This window comes from Bison bison, unplaced genomic scaffold (genome assembly GCF_000754665.1).
Source record: "Bison bison bison isolate TAMUID 2011002044 unplaced genomic scaffold, Bison_UMD1.0 scf7180017864038, whole genome shotgun sequence".
In the NCBI taxonomy this organism is placed as follows: domain Eukaryota; kingdom Metazoa; phylum Chordata; class Mammalia; order Artiodactyla; family Bovidae; genus Bison; species Bison bison.
In genome coordinates this window covers 3,316,839-3,337,896 of record NW_011494610.1, presented here as the reverse complement: position 1 = coordinate 3,337,896, position 21,058 = coordinate 3,316,839, and the positions used below count along the sequence as shown (strand labels likewise).

The 21,058-nt window shown below is 49.2% G+C and overlaps 1 protein-coding gene across 1 annotated transcript in view; it reads left to right on the top strand.

The window, feature by feature from the left end:
- Positions 1-31: 31 nt before the first annotated feature.
- Positions 32-21,058, top strand: part of KCNB1 (potassium voltage-gated channel, Shab-related subfamily, member 1) — a 113,878-nt gene continuing 92,851 nt past the window's right edge. The window contains exon 1 of the mRNA XM_010835082.1: positions 32-598. Within this exon, the coding sequence (XP_010833384.1) occupies positions 32-598 (567 nt within the window). The remainder of the gene's footprint in view (positions 599-21,058) is intronic.

Below are 21,058 nucleotides of genomic sequence, written 5' to 3'. Positions count from 1 at the left end.
GGCAGGGGGGGCGGGGGCGGCCGGACCAGCGATGCCGGCGGGCATGACGAAGCATGGCTCCCGCTCCACTAGCTCGCTGCCACCCGAGCCCATGGAGATCGTGCGCAGCAAGGCGTGCTCGAGGCGCGTCCGCCTCAACGTCGGTGGGCTGGCACACGAGGTGCTCTGGCGCACCCTGGACCGCCTGCCCCGCACGCGGCTGGGCAAGCTCCGCGACTGCAACACGCACGACTCGCTGCTGGAGGTGTGCGACGACTATAGCCTCGACGACAACGAGTACTTCTTCGACCGCCATCCGGGCGCCTTCACCTCCATCCTCAACTTTTACCGCACCGGGAGGCTGCACATGATGGAGGAGATGTGCGCACTCAGCTTCAGCCAAGAGCTGGACTACTGGGGCATCGACGAAATCTACCTGGAGTCCTGCTGCCAGGCCCGCTACCACCAGAAGAAGGAGCAGATGAACGAGGAGCTCAAGCGCGAGGCGGAAACTCTCCGTGAGCGGGAGGGCGAGGAGTTCGATAACACGTGCTGCGCGGAGAAGAGGAAGAAACTCTGGGACTTACTGGAGAAGCCCAATTCCTCTGTGGCCGCCAAGGTGAGTGTGAAATCCGGGTGGTGCTGGGCTGGGGCGGGGCAGGTGGGGGAGTTCTGCCTGTGTGCCCAGATCGAGGACCATGGCTCGGGGACTGTGGCTTAGTTCCCACAAATATGAAGACCAGGAAAGAGAAAGGGCTGTGGCTGAGACCTCAGAGGTGAGAACCAACAGCCCCTTCAGACTGTTCGTGCCTGTATGGCTCTGGCCACCTCATCCTTTTATTATTCAATACTTTATACCCCAGCTTTGCTGGAGAAAAGGCTTTATGGAGACTTAGGAAAACCCACATCAAGAGAATGGACACTGCAAATAACAGGGCACAGAGGGACAATAAAGCCTCGAGATGGAGTAGAGTTGGGTTAGGTCTGTTCTACATAATGCTCCCTTGTGGATGCCTAGACCCAGGCTGGAGGAGAGTCACTCTGCAATTTTAATACTTATCCCTATATTTATAACCCCACTTTGCTCCAAGGAGAGAATGAAGCAGCTTACAGACCTGCTTGGAGGACATTGAGATACTGTGAGGCAGTTTTAACATAAGTGAGAAAAATGAGGCAAAGGGACTGAACGCATGATGCCTGCGGCTGGGTGTGGATGCCTGTGGGCGAAGGGTCACCCCTGGTTTGTTCTTTCTTCATTTATTTGGTGAACTGATTCCCAGAATGCTTGATGCATCTTCTAAAGATGCTTTGGCTGTCGGAAGAGGATGTAAATTTTGAAATAGGGGAGAAAAAATGAGGCAATGTGAAAAAGAAATCGGGAGAAAGAGGCAGGAATGGGTCTCATGACAATGGATAGAACTTCGTGCTGCCAGGTAAAAAAAAAAGGGGGGGGGGCTGTAAGGGATGAAGGGAGACTCGGGGTGTGAGCCAGACCAGGGCAGGAGGTCATTTGCTGATGAGCAACTTGTCTGTGTTAGGCTGGGACTCGGGGATGCCTCAGAGAGATGGGGCCTATCTTCACGTGGCCAAGGTGCTGGGAGTCGCAAGGAAATGACAACACACTGTGTGCAGCACCACGAAAGAGGCCACGCGGGGCTGAGGGAGCCAGAAAAGAGAGGCGTTAAGGTCAGAATCCAGGGAGACCATGCTGGGAAAGATACGTTGAACATAACTCGTTCCCTGAGAGCAGGGCCAATGAGACAGGGGAAGAACAGGTAAATGTATTCATGGCAAAAAGAAAAAGAGAGAAGGGAATCTGCATACCAGCCATGATGTGTGAGCTCGGGCTGCCTCCTGGACAGCCTACTGCCCAGAGGCCTGTCCTGCCCTCTCACTGTGGGTGCCCCCTGGCTCAACTGGCCCCTCACTAAAGGCCCACGTGGAGGGCCAGGTCTAGAGGGGGTTTTGAGGGGGCCCTCTATCCAGATCTGGCTGCCCAAGGAGAGGCCTTTAAGAGTGTGAATGTAGGACTGAGTGGCTTGTTGGAGCACGGAGAGAGGTTTTCTCTTTTCCCTGTCCACCCTAAAGAGGATGCAGAGATTCCTAGGCCCGTCTCCTCTTTGCGGGCTGCCTCTGGCCATAATCCTGCCCCAGGTTTCGTGTCCAAAAAGCCTCTGTCTTAAGACATAGTCACTCACCCTTAACCAGCTTAGGATCAGCAGACTTATTTTGCTATTTCCAGGCCTGACCAGGTTTCTCCCTTCTACGCCTGGTTTAGACCCAGATATGACTCCCTCCTCTCTGTTCTGTCCCTAAGACAAGAGAGTGAGGGGCAGAGCAGGGGAGGGTCCATTTTCCAGAAGAAGTAGGCAAAGGGCTCTGTTTGGGTTGGTGCCTGGCAGCTAGGCAGGTGGCTCAGGCTTGTAAAAGGTGCTGGTTGGGAATAAACAGCTTCATCACTCCCTTGGGTTAATCCGATCATAGGGACGAGTTTCATGACCTCTCTGTGATCATGGACTGGGGCTGCTGGCTAGTCCTGGCAGATGGTTGGTCTAGGATATTTGCAGCCAAGGCTGAAATAGTGTGGCAGGCAGGCTCATTGGCCCTCAGCATAGAAATCCTGCCATTGATCACATATCCACTGTATATGGAAAACACATTTAGCCTTATACCTATTATTATATCCCACCTTTCAAAAAGAGGGAAGATCAGAGAGGTTAAGTAACTTGCCTTAGATCACACAGCAGGCAAATGAGAGTAGCCAGAAATTCAGACTCAAGTGTGGTTTTGAATCACTCTTCTTTCCACAGTGATTAAGTACCATAGTCTCCTTCCCAGTCTCCCTGCTTCCACCTTTGCCTCCTGCAATCCATTCCCCATTCAGCAGCCAGAGTGAGCTTTTCTAGGTGTAATTGGATCACATTATTCATCCGCTCAAAATGCTCCAGAGAGTTTTCCCATTACAGAATAAAGTCCAAACCCTTCGCCACAAATCCGGCCCCATGACCTCTCCAGACTCATCTCGTCTCCTCTGGTTCAGTTTCAGCCCCACTGGCCTCCTTGCTCTTCCCTACACAGACCCATCTCTGTCCTGACTCAGGGCCTTTGCACTTGTTCTTGCCACCTGGGATTCTCTTCCCCATATTGTCCCATGGCTGGTCACTCTCTCATTCCTTTTAGGAGCTGGTCCCCACGCAGATGTCCCCTCCTCTAAAAGACCTTTCCTGAGCCCTACCTAAGACAGCCTCTGTCTTCTTACACTGACATCTTGCAGTGTCCTTCTTGCACAGGGCTTGAGCACTATCTGAAATTGTACCCGCTTCCTTGTATTTCTCAGTTCCTCCTCTACAAGAATATGAGTGTCATGAGTTGTATTCACTGCCCCATTCCCAGTACCCATCATGGTGCCTGGCACAGAGCATCTCCAGATAAATCCAGGTGGAAGGAATGAATGCAGTGATCAGTCAGTCAGCGTGTCTCAAGGACCTGTCACTCCTTCCTGTCAACCCACCTGCAGCCCAGCTCTCTGTGCCTCTGGCCTCCTTAGGGGATTTGTTCTTTGCCCTCCCCACCCGCCCCCAGCTCCCCAACTCGGAAGCTTCAGTTGTTAGAACATCAAGGCCTGTAGAAATTTCTCAGAGTTCGTAGGATTAGAAGTCAAATGGAGGACCACGGCTGGGTGATTGTGAGATACAGAAATGCCATATCTTACATATGTAGGACCAAAGACAGACCTGGGTTTTAAGGCCAGGTTCACCATCTCGCCAGTTTCTGGCCTTTGGTGAGTTCTTCCCCTCTCCAAGCTGTAGCCTCCAGCCTGTAAAGTAGATAAAAGGCCCACCTTGAAGGGTCATCGCGTTTGCCAGAACTGAGCACAGTGCCCACCCAACAGTACATGGGGCTTGTTTTCATAAATAATGAGCAGCAGAGTCCTTTCTCTATGGCTGTCTGAGCTGGGCTGCGGCAAGTCTTTTCCTTCTGATAGCAGCACTGAGTGGCTGAGCTGCTGCTGTTAATAATTGATGGATGTTCTGGCAACACGGAGACAGACCAGAGCACAAGCCCTTGCCTTCCCCATCAGGGGAGTGAAAATCAAAATCCATTAGACAAAAGGCAATGTGATTGATTCTAGTTTGGAAGCTGGGGTCAGTCTCATCAGAGTGATGGGGTTGTTGTTCTGGGCCACCACTGGGTTTGTGCTTTCTGGGAAAACTACAAGCTTTTCTCAGTAGGAGAGACAGAGAGCTAATTTGCCAGGCCAGGAGGGTCTTCGGTGCCTGGAAGAGTCTCAGGGTTAAAGCCTGAGATAATTTCCAGAGGAGCTGCCATTTGTTGTGCCAGGCACCAATTAGTGGTGCTTTCTATGCACTATCATTGAAATCCTTTCCACAGTTCAATCAAGGTAGTCTTCCCACTTGGGCTACAAGTCACAGAATAGGAAACCGGAAGTGACTTCTATAAGGAGGAAGATGCATCTTCTCACCTAACAGGGAGTTTCAAGGTAGCTGGCTTTGGGCTAGTGGTTCCCTGATACCATTAGGATTCTAGATTCTTTAAATTAATTAATTAGGCGGTGTCAAGTCTTAGTTGCAGCACGAGTGATATTCATTCAGTCATGTGGGATCTCTCACTGGGACACACTGGACTCCCTAATTGTGTCAAGCGGGTTCCAGAGCGCTCGGGGCTTCACGCAACATGCAGTCTAAGCTGTTCCACGGCACGTGGGATCTTAGTTGCTGGACCAGGGATGGAACCCAAGTCCCCCACACTGCAAAGCAGATTCTTCACCACTAGACCACCAAGGAAGTCCCAGGATTCTAGATTCTTTCTGTCCTTCTGCTCCTCCAGCTCCTGCAGGTAGCTTGGTCCTCAGGCTGGATGCCTGGTATCATGAGATGGCTACCCAGTTCCAGACCCCAAATAGAGACACATGATGTCCAACCAGTGAAGAAGAGCATGCACTTTTCTATGCCAGTTTTCCCCCTCACCTCCCAGCTTAACCTTTTCCAGCAGCCCCCTGGCAGACTTCTTTTTAAATCCCATTGGTCAGGTCACATGCTCATCCTTTATCCTCAGGGAAGCCTGGGAAAGCAAGTGTCTGGGCTTTTCAGATGAAGAGGGGGAATGGATTCGATGAGTGGTGTTAATATTATTTTACAAAGAAGAAATGGAAGCTCTGAGAGGGGCAGTCACTTGCCGGAGCTCACACAACTAAGGGTGCTCAGTCTGTATTTGTTGAAGGAAAGAAAAGGGCAGAGCGAGGGTTTGAACCTGGGTTGGACTGGTTCCCGAGCCTGTGCTTCTTCATCCCAGAATCTTGGGCAAATCATTCAAGCTCTCTGAGCTTCAGTGAACTCCTCTGCCAAAGGGTGATGGCATAAGTGCCCACCCCTTGGGATTTCAGATGGCAAATGTAATTTGCAAATGAAAGTACTTTATGAATATGAATCATTGTTATTATATTCCAAAGTGGAAGTATCCTTCATTTAGAGACGCTGGTCAGTGGTTTGCCCACCACAGATTTGATTAGGAATCAGCTCTGGGGCTTCCCTGGTGGCTCATTGGTGGGGAGTCTGCCTGCCAGTGCAGGATGGGTTAGACCCCTGATCCAGGAGGATCCCACATACCACGGAGCAACTGAGCCCATGAGCCCCGTCTACTGAGCCTGCGCTCTAGAGCCCGGGAACTGCAACCACTGAGCCCGTGCCCTAGGGTCCACGCTCTGCAACAAGAAAAGTCACCCCAGTGAGAATCCCACACATGACTAGAGAGTAGCCTCTGCCCGCCACAACTCGATAAAAGCCCTCACAGCAAATAAGACCCAGAATAGCCAAAAATAAATAAATAAATAAAAACTTGAAAAAAAGAATCAGCTCTGGAGTCCTACAGATATGGTTCATTTCTACATCAATTACCAGGAATATGACACCTCGAGCAAGTTCCTTTCCTCCTCTGAGTCTCAATTTCCTCCTCTAGAAAATGGGAATTATAATGGAGCCCACCTCTTAGGGCCTTCACAAGATAATCTGCAGAGAGAGCTTAACCGAGTGCCTGGTATATGGTAAACATTCTATAAATGACAATAATGATTATTTGTAGTATCACTGGATTCCTCTATTTTGACTACTCCCCCAGTTGGCCACATCCCCTATTACAGTGTTGTTGATTGTAGGCTGACTGCCTGCCCGCTTGGGATTTCACGCCTTTAGTGTGATGATGTTTCTGCTTCCTTGATCTGATCCAGGGGGCATTCACGTTTTATCATCGAGAAAAATGAGGGAGGGACTTCTCTGGTGGTCCAGTGGCTAAGACTCCGTGCTCCTAATACGTGTGGCTCAGGTTCCATCCCTGGTCAGGGAACCAGATCCCACATGCTGCAGCGAAGACTGAAGATCCTGCATGCCACAGCTAAGACCTAGAACAGTCAAATACATAAATACATACAGTTGAAAAAGAAGAAAAGTGAGGGAAACCAACTCAGAATCCATGGGGCCAGTCCAGTGCCATGAGTCATCTGGCCGAGGCACCTGCTGGCCCTGGGTCCATCATCCTGGATGTTTGCACTTATTCCTGGGAAACAATATGCCAGAGATTCAGAATCCCTGCTGTGGGGTCACAGAGACCTGGATTTGAATCCCAGCCCCGACATTGCCTAGCTCTGGATTTTGTACCAATCTCTTCACCTCTCGTAGCTTCTGTTTCCCCCTCTGTAAATGAGAATGGAAGTAAAGCCACCTCCCAGAGGTGCCCGGAGGATTTAGTATGCCAGTGCATGAAAAGGGCTGAAGCTTGATAAATCCAGCATCCTGATTTGATAAAGGGAAACACGAAGGATGCTTCAAGGACTTGCCAGGGTCACACAATGAGTTGGGCAAGATCAGGGGCTGTTTTCAGGCCTTTCTGCCCCCGCTCCCCTGTTACCCTTACTGAGGTTCCCAGGCCTTTCCTTTCCATTCCCTGATCAGGTCATACCTTGACAGCTGGTCTCTCGGGGGTTTTGAAAGGCTCTGAAAAGCTAGAGGTTGCCAAAATGCTTTGGAAGGAAAAGTCCTGGACAAATGAGCAGTTTGGCCCAAGTTTAATTAACTGAAAGAGAACGAGCCGCACACGAAGCACCAACTCCGTCCCCAGCACTGTGCGTCCCTCTCATACCTGACAGCATCATGGACGGGAGCCCTGATTTTAGAACTGAATTGCCCAGGTCCAAGGTCTGACTCCTCTACTTACTCACCACGTGATGTGTGGTAAACTGCTTGCCTCCTTGCACCCCGGTTCTTTCACATAAAATGGGGGCAACAGCAGGACTGTCTCATCGCATTGCCATCAGAATTAAATGAATTAATGCACACAAAGCCTTTCAAACAGGGTTTGGCACATAAAAAGCCCTCAGTAACTCTTAGGGGGTTTTATTTTGCTTTGTGAGTTTTTTTTAATCAATATTTTATTTTTTTATTAGAGTATAATTGCTTTCCAATGTTGTGTTACTTTCTGCTGTGCAACAAAGTGAATCAGCTATTGCTGTGTCACTTCAGTCGTGTCCGACTCTGTGCGACCCCATAGACGGCAGCCCACCAGGCTCCCCCATCCCTGGGATTCTCCAGGCAAGAACACTGGAGTGGGTTGCCATTTCCTTCTCTAATGCATGAAAGTAGAAAGTGAAAGTGAAGTCGCTCAGTCATGTCTGACTCTTAGCGACCCCATGGACTGCAGCCTACCAGGCTCCTCCATCCATGGGATTTTTGGGCAACAGTACTTCTCCCATATCCCTTCCCTTTTTTTTGGTTTTATAACATGTTTTATTGTATAATATGTGTTTAATATCTTCCATGTCAAATTAGGGTTCTGTGTCCTTCATCTTAATGACTTTATTGTATGCCAACTGTGTTTGTCTTAATTTTTATTACTTATTCCCTAGTCTGGAATTTTTTTTTATTTTTTTTAATGTTTTATGTTTTTTTTATGTTTCTGTTTTGTTTTTAATTGTTGTTTCATTTAACCCTCCAAACTGTCCTGCCAGATAAATCAGATCCTTTTCAAAAATTCATTATTCATACAAAATGATACATCATAAGGATGAGATAGTTGGATGGCATCACCGACTCAATGGAAATGAGTTTGAGTAAACTCCGGGAGTTGGTGATGGACAGGGAGGCCTGGCGTGCTGTGGTCCATGGGGTCGCAAAGAGTTGGATGCGACTGAATGACTGAACTGAACTGAAGGTGAATTTACATAACTTGGTTCAACATCACACAGGCAGTTGGAGCAGAACGGGGACCCGATCGTGATGGAGAAGATATGGTCAACGTCTCAACCACGTCCTTTTAGCTCTTAACTTTTGCAGGGTCACTAGCCCAGTTCAAGCTACAACACCTGCAGTTCGTTGCCTAGAAGCTTCCTCTGGCCATTGGAGTCCAGTAAAGACAGGGAGTTCTGGCCCTACCTGGAGGAAGCAATCCTCAACAACTAATGGAGAAGGTGTATAAATACTTCAGCTCCCTCCCCTTGGTGCATGCTCGCATGCATACTAAGTCGCTTCAGTCGTGTCTGACTCTGTGACCCCATGGACTGTAGCCCACCAGGCTCCTCTGTCCATGGGATTCTCCAGGCAAGAATACAGGAGTGGGTTGAAATGCTCTCCTCCAGGCGATCTTCCTCAGCCAGGGATGGGGCTCGAACTCACGTCTCTTACATCTCCTGCATTGGCAGGCGGATTCTTTACACCTAGGAAGCTCCCTCCCCCTGGATAGGGGTATAACTCCGAGGTGCATGGTCCACAGTGGCCCCCAGAGGTCCTCAGCAGAATCCAGCTCCAGGTGCCCATAGTGGTTCCTTGCTTGATAGTACACTCTGGCCTCTTTCCCTTCCCTGTCTCAGATCTCCTCTGGTAGGGGCAGCGGTGTGTCCTGGGATCACCTCCCACCTAAACCACTTTACTCAGATTCTTGTCTTAGGATCTGGTTCTGGGGCCACAACCAAAGACTTACGGGAAACCTCAGACTCCTATCTGGGATCATTTTTTTTTTTTTTTAGTATTTATTTGGTTGCGTGGGGTGCAGCACGTGGGGTCGTCATTGCCGTGCACAAAGTCTCTAGTCGTGACACACTGACTCAGTAGTTTGCAGCACATGGGCTTAGTTACTCTGCAGCGTATGGGATCTTTGTTCCTCTCCCACGGATCGAACCGCGTCCCCTCCGTTGGAAGGTGGATTCTTAACCACTGGACCACCAGGGAAGTGGCTGGGATCAGCTTCAAAGAAGACATTCCAGGGCTGGCTGGGCTCAGTCAGCCTCACCTCCATCTCCCGCAGAAAATAAAAACAGTAGCAACCGCAGCAGCAGCCACCCCTCTGCTTACTGTGTGCCGGGCGCAGTGCAAGGAGCATTGGATGCACAGTGGTGTCTGATCCCCAGTCACCCCACTGCTGCTGCTGCTGCTAGGTCGCTTCAGTCGTGTCCGACTCTGTGCGACCCCATAGACGACAGCCCACCAGGCTCCCCCGTCCCTGGGATTCTCCAGGTGAGAACACCAGAGTAGGTTGCCATTTCCTTCTCCAAGCCATGAAAGTGAAAAGTGAAAGTGAAGTCGCTCAGTCGTGTCCGACTCTTCGAGACCCCATGGACTGCAGCCCACCAGGCTCCTCCGTCCATGGGATTTTCCAGGCAAGAGTACTGGGTGCCATCGCCTTCTCCTAGGGAGGGGCAATTATCCTCATCTCACAGCTGTGGAAACTGGGGCCCAGAGAGGTGCAGTCACTGGCCCAGGGTCACACAGTGAATGGAAGGATTGTGAACCTGAGATCTGGCCTCCGTACCACGAGACTGACCTTCAGGAAGTGAGAAGCAAGTTTCACACGGCCTCTTCACCTTGGAGAATGGAGATGCTCTGGATGTGAGAGGCCTCCAGGGTCTCCCACCTGACTTCGAAGGGTTTGTGGCTTCTGCTCCTTTATGAGCTTGGCCCCAAAGGGCTATGGGCCAGGACTGTTGGAGACAGTGTCTTAGCAATAAGCTTTATTTTCATAGATAATTTAAATAGATCAGGCTCTACCTTTTTGAGGGAGGATGTTCTTGATTTTGGTGTCTCTGGTAGAGGTGGGCCCAACCAGCTGGGGTCAGGGGCAGACGAACACCCCAGCTCCCAAATTGGAGAAGGAGCCAAAATTCACATGTTTGTATCAGGAGCACCAATTCTCCTTTAAAATTTTCCCTGATGACATCAATAACAAATAAGACATAATGTAACCACATGAGACATATTCCTGCCGGTACGGGAATGGCCTGGGTTCAATTCCACCCCCGCTGCTTCCTGGCTGTATGAACCCACAAGGCACCTCACTTCTGCAAGTCTGGGGGTGGGAATAATAGATAGGGTGCTCTTCACTGAGCAGGGATGTTCACCCCCTTCTGAACATTTGGGTCACCTGAGCTTCAACAAACACCTGTGCCCAGGCCCCATGACTGAAACAGTCTCTGGGTGATTTCTTTTAACTAATTAATTAGGCTGCCTCAGATCTTAGTTGCGGCATGTAGAATCTTTGTTGCATCATGGAGGGTCTTTTATTGCAGCGCCCTCGGACTCAGTCGTTGGGGCACCTGGGCTCCGGAGTGCATGGACTTAGTTACCCCAAGGCATGTGGAATCTTTTCTGGGTCGGGGAGATCCGCTGGAAAAGGGATAGGCTACCCACTCCAGTGTTCCTGGGCTTTCCTGGTGGCTCAGATGGTAAAGAATCTGTCTGCAATGCAGGAGACCCCGGTTCAATTCCTGGGTTGGGAAGATCCCCTGGAGGAGGGCATGGCAATCCACTCCAGTATTCTTGCCTGGAGAATCCCCATGGACAGAAGAGCCTGGAGGGCTACAGTCAGTGGGGTCGCAAAGAGTCGGACACGACTGAGCGAGCAAGCCCAGGACAGCACAGAGATTGAGACCATTCAAAAAAACAAATACAGATACTTCCCTGGTGGTCCAGTGGTTAAGAATCTGCCTTGTAGGGGACTAAGGTCGTGCATGCCGCAGAGCGACTGAGCCCACCCACCACAACCAGAGAGTCTGTGGGTCACAACGGAAGATCCCACGTGCCGCAACTAAGACCCGGCACAGCTGAATGAATACGTAAATAATTAAAGAAAAGAAAGTGCCAATGAAGCAGAAACCTGAAGGAAGGGAGAGATCGAGGCAGGTGGACTTGAGGGGAAGAGTGCTTCCGATGGAGAAAACAGCGCGTGCTAAGGCCCTGGGGCAGGAGCACATCTGGGAGTCAAGTGGGAGGAGTGGGGCAGACGTGGGCGGGGAGGGGAGATCAGAGGGACCACGGTGTTGCTGTGGGACTCTGGCCTTTCTTCAGAGTCTGAGCTTCTACACTGGCCTCCCTGCCTCCAGCTGCCCCCTTCCAGGCCATCCCCTGCAGGGAAGCCAAGCCGTCTTTCTCAAAGGATGATAATTTGCTCATGCTCACCCTTCCGTGGCTCTCACTGCCCCCAGAGTCAAGTCCAGACTCCTCGGCCTGACCTTCAACCTCAACTCACTGCTCCACCGTGGTCTCCTGTCTGTTCCCCGTGGTACCCTCTGCCCTCATCACACCCACCTTTTCACGCTGCCCGAATACTCCAGCCTGCCCGGGTCCTGCTCCGTGCTTCCATCCAGCCGACTTCTCCACCCTGCACCCTGTTCTTCCTCCTGTCTGCCTGCAGCCTCCCTCTCTCCTCGCCCTCCAAGGGCCGGCTTCTCCCTCCCCCGCCACCCACACCCGCTTCAGGCAGCTCCGCCTGCTCCTCCACCCCCGTCTAGGCTCCGGAACCCTGATGTTCATACCTTCCTGGCACAAAACGCTCTGAAGACTAGCTTGTGAGTTGTTCTGTGGATGCCAGGCCCACAGAGAGAAAGGGACGCGTAAGACAGCAGGCTCTGCAGCCCGACTGCCTACACTCACATCTCAGCTCAGTGGCGATTCAAACTGTGTGGGCCCTTGGGGGAATGACAGTTTCTCCGGGCTTCGATTTCCTGAGCCGTAATTCGGATGCCTCACAACAACTGGAGTCATTGTGACAATTCTATACCAAGGCCGCCCCTGGCGCTCAGCAAGTGTTCAATAAGAGTTAACTGCTGCTGCTGTTGTTATTTTTGTATTGCATTTAAGGGTTCATAAATGTTTGTGGAGTGAATGAATGAGGAAATTGGCATGATCCTATGGTGGTCAGAGAGTCTCTCTTATCAGGCAAGGGTCTCCCAGGCGTACCCTCCCCCAGGAAAGGACTTCTGAGCTTCCATTCATAGCAGGGAGGCATGGTTAAATTAGATACTTGAGATGTTCTTTCGCATCTTGACTGCTCCATTTTTGCTCTGTAGCCGGGCTGGTCTCCACCGTAATTGCCCACCATGGCCTGGCAAGCAGACACCGTCTTTGAGAGAATAATGTTACACTGGCCAGTTCCACACATCATTCACATCCGCCAGGTAATGGGCCTGGAATCAAACAGCTTCTAAAAATAGACCAGTATATTTCTCTAATTGCTACCTAGGGCCATCCCTGAGACTTTCCAAGGCCTGTGTGATCCTTAGGGCCCTCGACCTTGGTCAGCATTAATTCTTAGAGTTTTTGTAGACCCAATTGTACTTAACAAAGAAGCAACCTCTGATTGCCCTGCCGGGGCATGTGAGAAGACGAGAGACAGGCGGTGGTGGTGGTTGTTCAGCCTAAGTCCTGTCTGACTCTACGGGACCCCATGGACTGCGGCACGCCAGTCTCCTCTGTCCTCCACCATCTCCCAGAGTTTGCTCAAATTCATGTCCATTGAGTCGGTGGTGCTATCGAACTGTCTCATCCTCTGCCAACCCCTTCTCCTTTTACCTTCAGTCTTTCCCAGCATCAGGGTCTTTACCAATGAGTCGGCTTTTCACATCAGGTGGCCAAAGTATTGGAGCTTCAGCTTCACCATCAGTCCTTCCAGTGAATATTCAGGATTGATATCCTTTAGGATTGACTGGTTTGATTTCCTCGATGTCCAGGGGACTCTCAAGAGTCCTTTCCAGTACCACAGTTCAAAAGCATCAATTCTTTGGTGCTCAGCCTTCTTTATGGTCCAACTCTCAAGTCCATACATGACTACTGGAAAAATCATAGCTCTGACTATATGGACTTTTGTCAGCAAACTGATGTCTCTGCTTTTTAATACACCATTTAGGTTTGTCATAGCTTTCCTTCCAAGGAGCAAGCATCTTTTAATTTCATGGCTGCAGTCACCATCTGTAAGAAAATAAATTCTGTCACTGCTTCCACTTTTTCCCCATTCTCTTTGTCACGAAGAGATTGGACCAGATGCCATGATCTTAGTTTTTTTTTTTTTTCCAATTCTCACACCCATTTTCTGGCTTTTTTTCCTTTGCACTTAAATGATTTATTTATTTTCATTTCATTATTATTTATCTTTAAATTTGAATTTCTAATAGTTATTTTATAGTTTTGCAGAATATTATCATTATTTGGGTTTTTTTTTTTTCTTAAACACTCTCTTTAAATAAATCCATATTATCCACTTTTGAACACTTTAACCATTTTTTATGTGCTCAGCCCGTCAGTCATGTCCCACTCTTTGAGATCCCATGGACGGTAGCCTGCCAGGCTCCTCTGTCTATGGAGTTTTTCAGGGAAGAATACTGGAGTGGGCTGCCATTTCCTACTCCAGGCATGATCTTTGTTTTTTTGATGTTGAGTTTCAAGCCAGCTCTTTCCTATTCTCAGTCTCATCTCAGATCCAGCTACTGTCACTCTCTTTTTTCACCCTCATCAAGAGGCTCTTTAGTTCCTCTTCACTTTCTGCCATTAGAGTAATATCATCTGCCTATCTGAGGTTGTTGAAATAGACTTAAAGTTCAAATGTACTTAAGCAAAAAAAAAAAGGATAATTGAAAAGACCTGCATTAGGTAAGGCTTCAGGTAGGGCTGGATCCAGGGGCTTAACTATGTCATCAAGTACTGGTCTCCAATCCATCTAAGTTTCTTCATAACCATGTTGGCTTCTCAGCAGGCTGTGCAAACATGGCTGGAAAGATAGCATCCAGCAACTGTATGTTTCCATTCTGGGGAAAAAGAGAGTTTCCTTCCCAATGATTCCAGCAAAATCCTGGGGCTGATTCTCACTGGCCCATCCCCAAGCCAATTACTTAGCCAGGTCTGGGTCACATGACAATGCCTGGCTCTGAGATGAGACTGAGAATGGGAAATAGGTAGTTCTTCAAAGGAGAATTGAAATACTGTTGCTAAGAAAGGAGAGAATAAATGTAAGCTGGCAAAAATAACCCATAGCCATTAGGAAACTTATAGCCTGCTGGAGGGAGATAAGCATTAAACAAATAGAAGGTTAAATGAAAGAATAATCACAAAGTGTAGCATGTGTGCTGGGAAGGAAAGAAGGTGTTTTGATAGAGAGTAACAGGCCAAGGTCAAAGAGGGGCACAGGTGGCCCTTTCTGAGACCCTGAACTTGATTTCTCTCTTTTCTGAGCCACAGTGGTGATCGTCTTCTACAAATTCTGTTTCTACCTCTCCTGCACCATTTAGCATGCTGCCTCTCGTGTTCTATTTTCTTCTCATCCTGTCTTATAGCTCCAGCTAAAGCAGGATATTCTCAAAGTCTAGGAGTTTATCTTACTCATTGCTGTGTTCTAAAGCAGGATGGGTGGCCAGTTTTGTAAATAAAGTTTTATTGGAACATCATCATGTTCGTTTATCTATTAACGAGGGCCACTTTTGGTAAAAACAGCATTTAGAGGGAAAGCTTTCTGACCTGTGTTCTAAAGTCATCCCAGAGCCTGATGCAGGCGAGTGGCTGACTTTTTCAAAGGGAGTCTGTTGAAGGACTGGAGAGACGGAGTGAAGGCACAAGCTGGCTGTGTGACCTTGAACAAATCACTTAACCTCTCTGGGCCTCTGGCTCTGTATCTTGTGATGCCAGCTGTCCTTTCTCTTCCCTCAGATCTTGGCTCATATGGCACCTCTTTGGAAAGAATCTCCCTGACCTTGAACTACCAGTTTGGACTTGGTGGCATTTCCGCTCTTTCCGTGATAAAAATCTCTCTGGTTTATTTTGAGATTAGGCCCACTTGAGGCAGGCGTCCTTCCCTCCTCTTCACCAGTGTTTTTCCTTGTCTCCTGTGCCATCACCCTGGTGGGATGAGTGGAAAGAGCTTTGACTTGGAACTCTGGAGGCCTGCCTTCATAACTCCAGCATCACCACATAGGAGCTATGAGACCCTGGGCAAACAGATCCAGCTCTTCTCTGGTTCCCAGTTTCTTTACCTGAAAAATAGGCCTGGTAACTTGTCAAGCAGGACTACTGGAAAGACAGCTGCACTCTCCTGTGCTGGAGTGGCCAGCACTGCGCTGGCCAGGAATGGATGCTCCATTCATGTTGCTTATTTTCCTTTTCCCTTCCTTTTCTCAAGAGGAAGAGGGGGAAGAGAGGCTACCCTAAACCTTGCCTTAATCAGGCCTTTGCGTGCTCAAACCCTTCATGCAATGACTGTGCCAAGGAGTAACCCAGTCTCCATCACCCCTGCATCCTCTGATGTGGACGCATGGAGCTTTCCCCATCTTACACAAAGCCCCAAGCAAATGCAACCCAAGCTAAGTCCCCTAGTCCCTCTACCTCCCTCCAGGTTTCTATCTGCCAGTATGCCCTGCGTAAAAATTGTAGATTCTTGCTGGCCTCATGACTGGGAGCATAGGCCAATCCAAAGAGGTCATTTTCAACTCTCAGCCTTAGTGTCAGAGAAGCAGGAGGGAGTGGTGGGTACCGCAGTGACCTGGAGCAGACGTGCCTCTAACGAGGCAGCTGGATTCAGGTCTAGGCTGGATTCTGAATCCAGCCTGGGTTCTGGGCCCAACAAGGAATGTGAGCTTTCACTGAGATATCCCAATTTTTCAATGCTGCTGAAGAATTTTTTAAAAATTAAAAACATTTGAGTGAGCCAAACAGAACGCCTCTGGGGGCCATATTCAGCCTTTGGGGTTCCACTTTTTAACCCCTGCAGCATAGAACCTTTGATAGCTAGAAACGGCGGGGGGATCGCTTCTTGTCTCTGAGACCCTCCCATCTGGAAGGGAGTGGGGTAAGGGGGATAGAGCTTGGATGACAGAAGCAACAGATCCCCTCTCCTTACTCCTGGCATCAAGGACAACACAGGGTGGCAAGTGTCTGTTAAATGAATGACTGTCCCACACAGATGGAACTTGGCTCCAAAACTCGAGGCAGTCCATTCCTGGTGAATGCCAACACATGTCAGGGAAATTCATGCATTTTCCTCAGTTGACTAGCTAATAGGATCCTAGGTCCCCCTCCCCAGTCTCCAAAGATAGCAGGATGAAAAATCTGCTGAAGTGATTAGTTAAGCGCTGAATATTGAGTCAGCAAGCCAGCTTGACTCTGAGCCTCAGGTTCCTCATCTGTAAAAATGGGAATAGTAAATTCCTGGGTTGGTCCAGAGGATAGAATGAGATATAGCATGTGAAGCGCTCAGCAAAATACAACAAATAATTGTTAGCCAGAGTACATCATGAGAAATGCTGGGCTGGAGGAACAAGCTGGAATCAAGATTGCTGGGAGAAATATCAATAACCTCAGATACACAGATGACACCACCCTTAATGGCAGAAAGTGAAGAACTAAAGAGCCTCTTGATGAAAGTGAAAGAGGACAGTGAAAAAGTTGGCTTAAAGCTCAACATTCGGAAAACGAAGATCATGGCATATGGTTCCATCACTTCATGGGAAATAGATGGGGAAACAGTGCAAACAGTGGCTGACTTTATTTTTCTGGGCTCCAAAATCACTGCAGATGGTGATTGCAGCCATGAAATTAAAAGACACTTACTCCTTGGAAGGAAAGTTATGACCAACCTAGACAGCATATTAAAAAGCAGAGACATTACTTTGCCAACAAAGGTCCATCTAGTCAAGGCTATGGTTTTTCCAGTGGTCATGTATGGATGTGAGAGTTGAACTGTGAAGAAGGCTGAGTGCCGAAGAATTGATGCTTTTGAACTGTGGTGTTGGAGAAGACTCTTGAGAATCCCTTGGACTGCAAGGAGGTCCAACCAATCCATCCTAAAGGAGCTCAGTCCTGGGTGTTCATTGGAGGGACTGATGTTGAAGCTGAAACTCCAATACTTTGGCCACCTGATGTGAAGAGCTGACTTATTGGAAAAGACCCTGATGCTGGGAAAAATTAAGGGCAGGAGGAGAAGGGGACGACAGAGGATAAGATGGTTGGATGGCATCACCAACTCAATGGACATGGGTTTGGATGAACTCTGGGAGTTGGTGATGGACAGGGAGGCCTGGCGTGCTGCGGTTCATGGGATCACAAAGAGTCGGACACGACTGAGCGACTGAACTGAACTGATTATTCACATTGTTGTTTTCATCCTCTTCATATCATCCAAGCTGCTGACTTGTTTCTGGGGGTCATGGGCCTGTGGGAGAGTTTATTGTGTAGAGTTTAACTTTAAATCCTTGTGGAGTCATGTTGGCTCTCCAAATTCAGGTGGGAAATTTTGGGATTTCAGAAATTCTTCGTGGAGACTAGGGTACCTGGGATTGGAATTCTGGTGTTCAGGGTTGGAATTCTGTCACTCAAGATCACTGCTGTGATTGATTGTTCATTCTTGGAGCATCGCCATTCAAGGTCACTGCTCTGTGGTTCAAGGTCAGAATCCTCAGATTTGTCACTGTACCCAAAGAGGTACACAGCCAGAGTGATCAGCGAGGTTGAACTGCTGATGTTTCTGGTTGGAATTCATGGGTGGAGTTGGAATTCTGAAGTTCAAGATCAGGGCACCTCAGTGGCCTTCGTGATTGGCAGGCACATTTGGAACGCTGGTGTTTAGAGTTGGAACTCTTGTTTCCAATTCGTTATTTGTGGGTCTCATCCCTTGTATGTGTCATTACCACTCGTCATTCACCTTCCTGGCAGAATTCCTGAAGAAATGCAAGCCACAGAAGGTCCCCAAACGTTGATTTAGCCAGAGGGGTTCTATTATAGCTCTTTTCGTTTCTGACGCCCAGCCACTCAGGTGGTGCCATTAGAGGTGACATGATCCTCAGGAAGGCAGCCCAAGAGTGACTCCCCTGCCCCACCCTTGCCAAAGACCCTTCAGCCAGTTGTCAGCTCCCCTTCTTGCTGGTGGGCCTGGAGCAGCGCCAGAGGCGCAGTCCTGCCAACCCCTTGGGGGGTACCTGGATGATCATACCACTCTGTTACCCAGAGAAAGACAAACGGTGTCAGGCAAAGGTGAGAACAGAGCGCCAAGGGCTCGTGGCTCCCCCACGTGTGGCTGGCAGCAACACGGGGGGATGTGGAAGAGTTTGCTGGTCACTGTGGTCACCACAGATGCATTCTTGGTGCCAACAGGAAGGGGAGCTGCATTGATTGTGGGGTGGAGAGGTGCCAAAAAATCATCTTTAAACTCTGCTTCTTGTTGTTTTAGTCACTAAGTGATGTCTGACTCTTTTGCAACTCCATGGAGCGTAGCCCTCTGGGCTCCTTCTGTCCATGAGATTTCCCAGGCAAGAATGGAGTGGGTGCTGTTTCTTTCTTCAGGGGATCTTCCTGACCCAGGGATCAAACTCACGTCTCCTGCATTGAAAGGCAGATTCTTTACCGCTAAGCCACCAAGGAAGCCCCAAAACTCTGCTTACAATGGTGCAAATAATGGACACTCAAGGGGCACTGAGTGGAAAGGGGTCTTGCAGGGAGTTTGCTGGGTCGCATCCACTAGTAAATGGTTACAGCACCCCCCTCCAGACCTTCACACATTGCATTCCTTTACCTTCTTTTGTGTTTTCTCATAGCCCTTTCCACCACCTAGAATGCTATATGTTTATCCGGCTCTTGCCTGTCTCATTCTACTGCATTATTAGCCCCATTAGACAGGAACTTGGTCAGGTTTTACTTCTATCTTCCCAGTGCTAGAACTGTGCCTAGCATATAGTAGTTCATAAATAAATGTTTATTGAATAAGTGAATGAATGGGTTCTGATGAATGGCCCCTTCTAATATAGTCTTTTTTTAAGTATTTATCTTTTTGGCTGCACCAGGTCTGAGCTTTGGCACATGGGATCTTCAGCCTTCACCACAGCACGTGGGATCTAGTTCCCTGACCAGGGATTGAGCCTGGGCCCCTGCACTGGGAGCGTGGACTCTTTGCCACTGGATCACATGGAAGTCCCTAGTGCAGTCTTAGAGAGTTTTCTAAGCTCTCAGATCACGAGCTCTCTCATGCAGAGCCCACCTGCAGCAGCACCCACTCCACCTGGACAGTCTTAGATGGGGATAAGGGGGAGCAGCGACAGGAAGAGGCATCCACCCCGCCATGGCTCATCGTTGTCCTCAGGATGATTTCCAAGTCCTTATCTGGTGTTAAGGGCTTGTAAGAGCTGCCACCCCACCTTCACGTTACACACACGTCATATGGCTCCTTATCTCTTTTCTCAAATCTTCCAGACGCCATTCTGAGTCTCATCTCAGGGCCTTTGCACATGCTGTGCTGATTAGAACAATCCAGTTGCTCCTACCCTGGCCTCTTGGCCTCCTTAACTCATCCTTTAAAACTCTACTTGAACACCCTTCCCTTGACTTCCCAAACTTTTGATTCTTCTTTACCCCCACCACCCTTTTTTTTTTAAATTTTCCCACACACTTTTTATTTATTTATCTATTTTTTAGCCATGCCGCATGGCTTTCAGGAATCTTAGCTCCCCAACCAGGGATTGAACCCGGAACTGTCTGTAGTGAAAGTGCAGAGTCCTAACAACTGGACTGCCAGGGAAGGCCCCTGACTTCCCAAATTTGATGTCATTCTAAGCCATACAATGGGCTCTGATATTGCTTTCAAGGATTTGTCATTAGACCGTCCTCGGTCACTGCTTGTGGATTCCCAAGTTCACGACTCGGAGATAATCCTCCCTGAACTGGCAGTTCTTTGGAGGAGGTGCCCAGCGTCCCTTCCCTTTCACTCAGAAAAATGCAGAACCTGGTTCCTCCTCCCAGATATGAGGCATTCTCACTCCAGGGAGGAGGAGTTTTCATCTCCCAGGAAGACTTCTTAGCTGCCCTCCTGAGCCTGTCTCATACTAACCCGACACTGTGGACCCCGTGTCCACTCAGTACATCTCACCCTCCAGCTGTCCAGGCCTCCCTGGGGACTCTGAGGACCTCAGAGGCACCACGCCGCCTGTTTCTCTGGCCACATCCACATGGCTGCACTCCTGTACCACTCATACAGATGTGAACTCAGGCAGCCCTCACGACCCCCTCTGCGGAAGATACTGTGTTTTGTCATTTTTTAATATTTATTTCTTTATCTGCACTGGGCCTTAGCTGAAGCACTTGGGATCTTTCAGTTATGTCTTGTGGGGTCTCATCCCCTGACCAAGGATTGAACCTGGGCTCCCTGCATTGGGAGCATGGAGTCTCAGCCACTGGACCACTGGGTAAGCCCCGAAGGTACAACAGTTATCCCCATTTTACAGATGTGAAAACTGAGCCCTAGAGAGATGGAGTAATACACACAAGGATGCAACTAAGATGGGGCAGGGCAGCGTCCGACTCCGGCTGTCACCTGCAGAGCCCAGGCACTGGGCCAGCGCCCGCTCTGTTCTCCTTCTCTCCACAGCTCTCCCTCACGTGCTTCTTCCTTTTCTTCTTGGAATTCTTGCCTTTCTCATGTGACTCGTCTCCCTTTTCTCCTTAAGTAGCTCAAACACCCTTCAAGTTTTAAAAAGAACCCCAATTATGTGGATGTTTTGCTGTATTTTTCAAATTCCAGAAATCATCGAGCAGTGGGTGTTTTGACATCTTTGTGATGTAAAGGGGGTGGAGGGGAAAGGTGGGGATTTCCAATTGATCTGCTGGAGAAGACGGTGGAAGGGGAGGCTAAATGCCCTCCTAGTGTTGAGCAAGGCCTCCCACCTTTCTGACTTCATCTCCACCACAGTCTCCTGGCTCCCTGTGTCCAGCTACACTAATCTCATACTAAATTCCTTCCTGCCTCAGGCCTTTGCACATGCTTGCCCTCTGCCTGG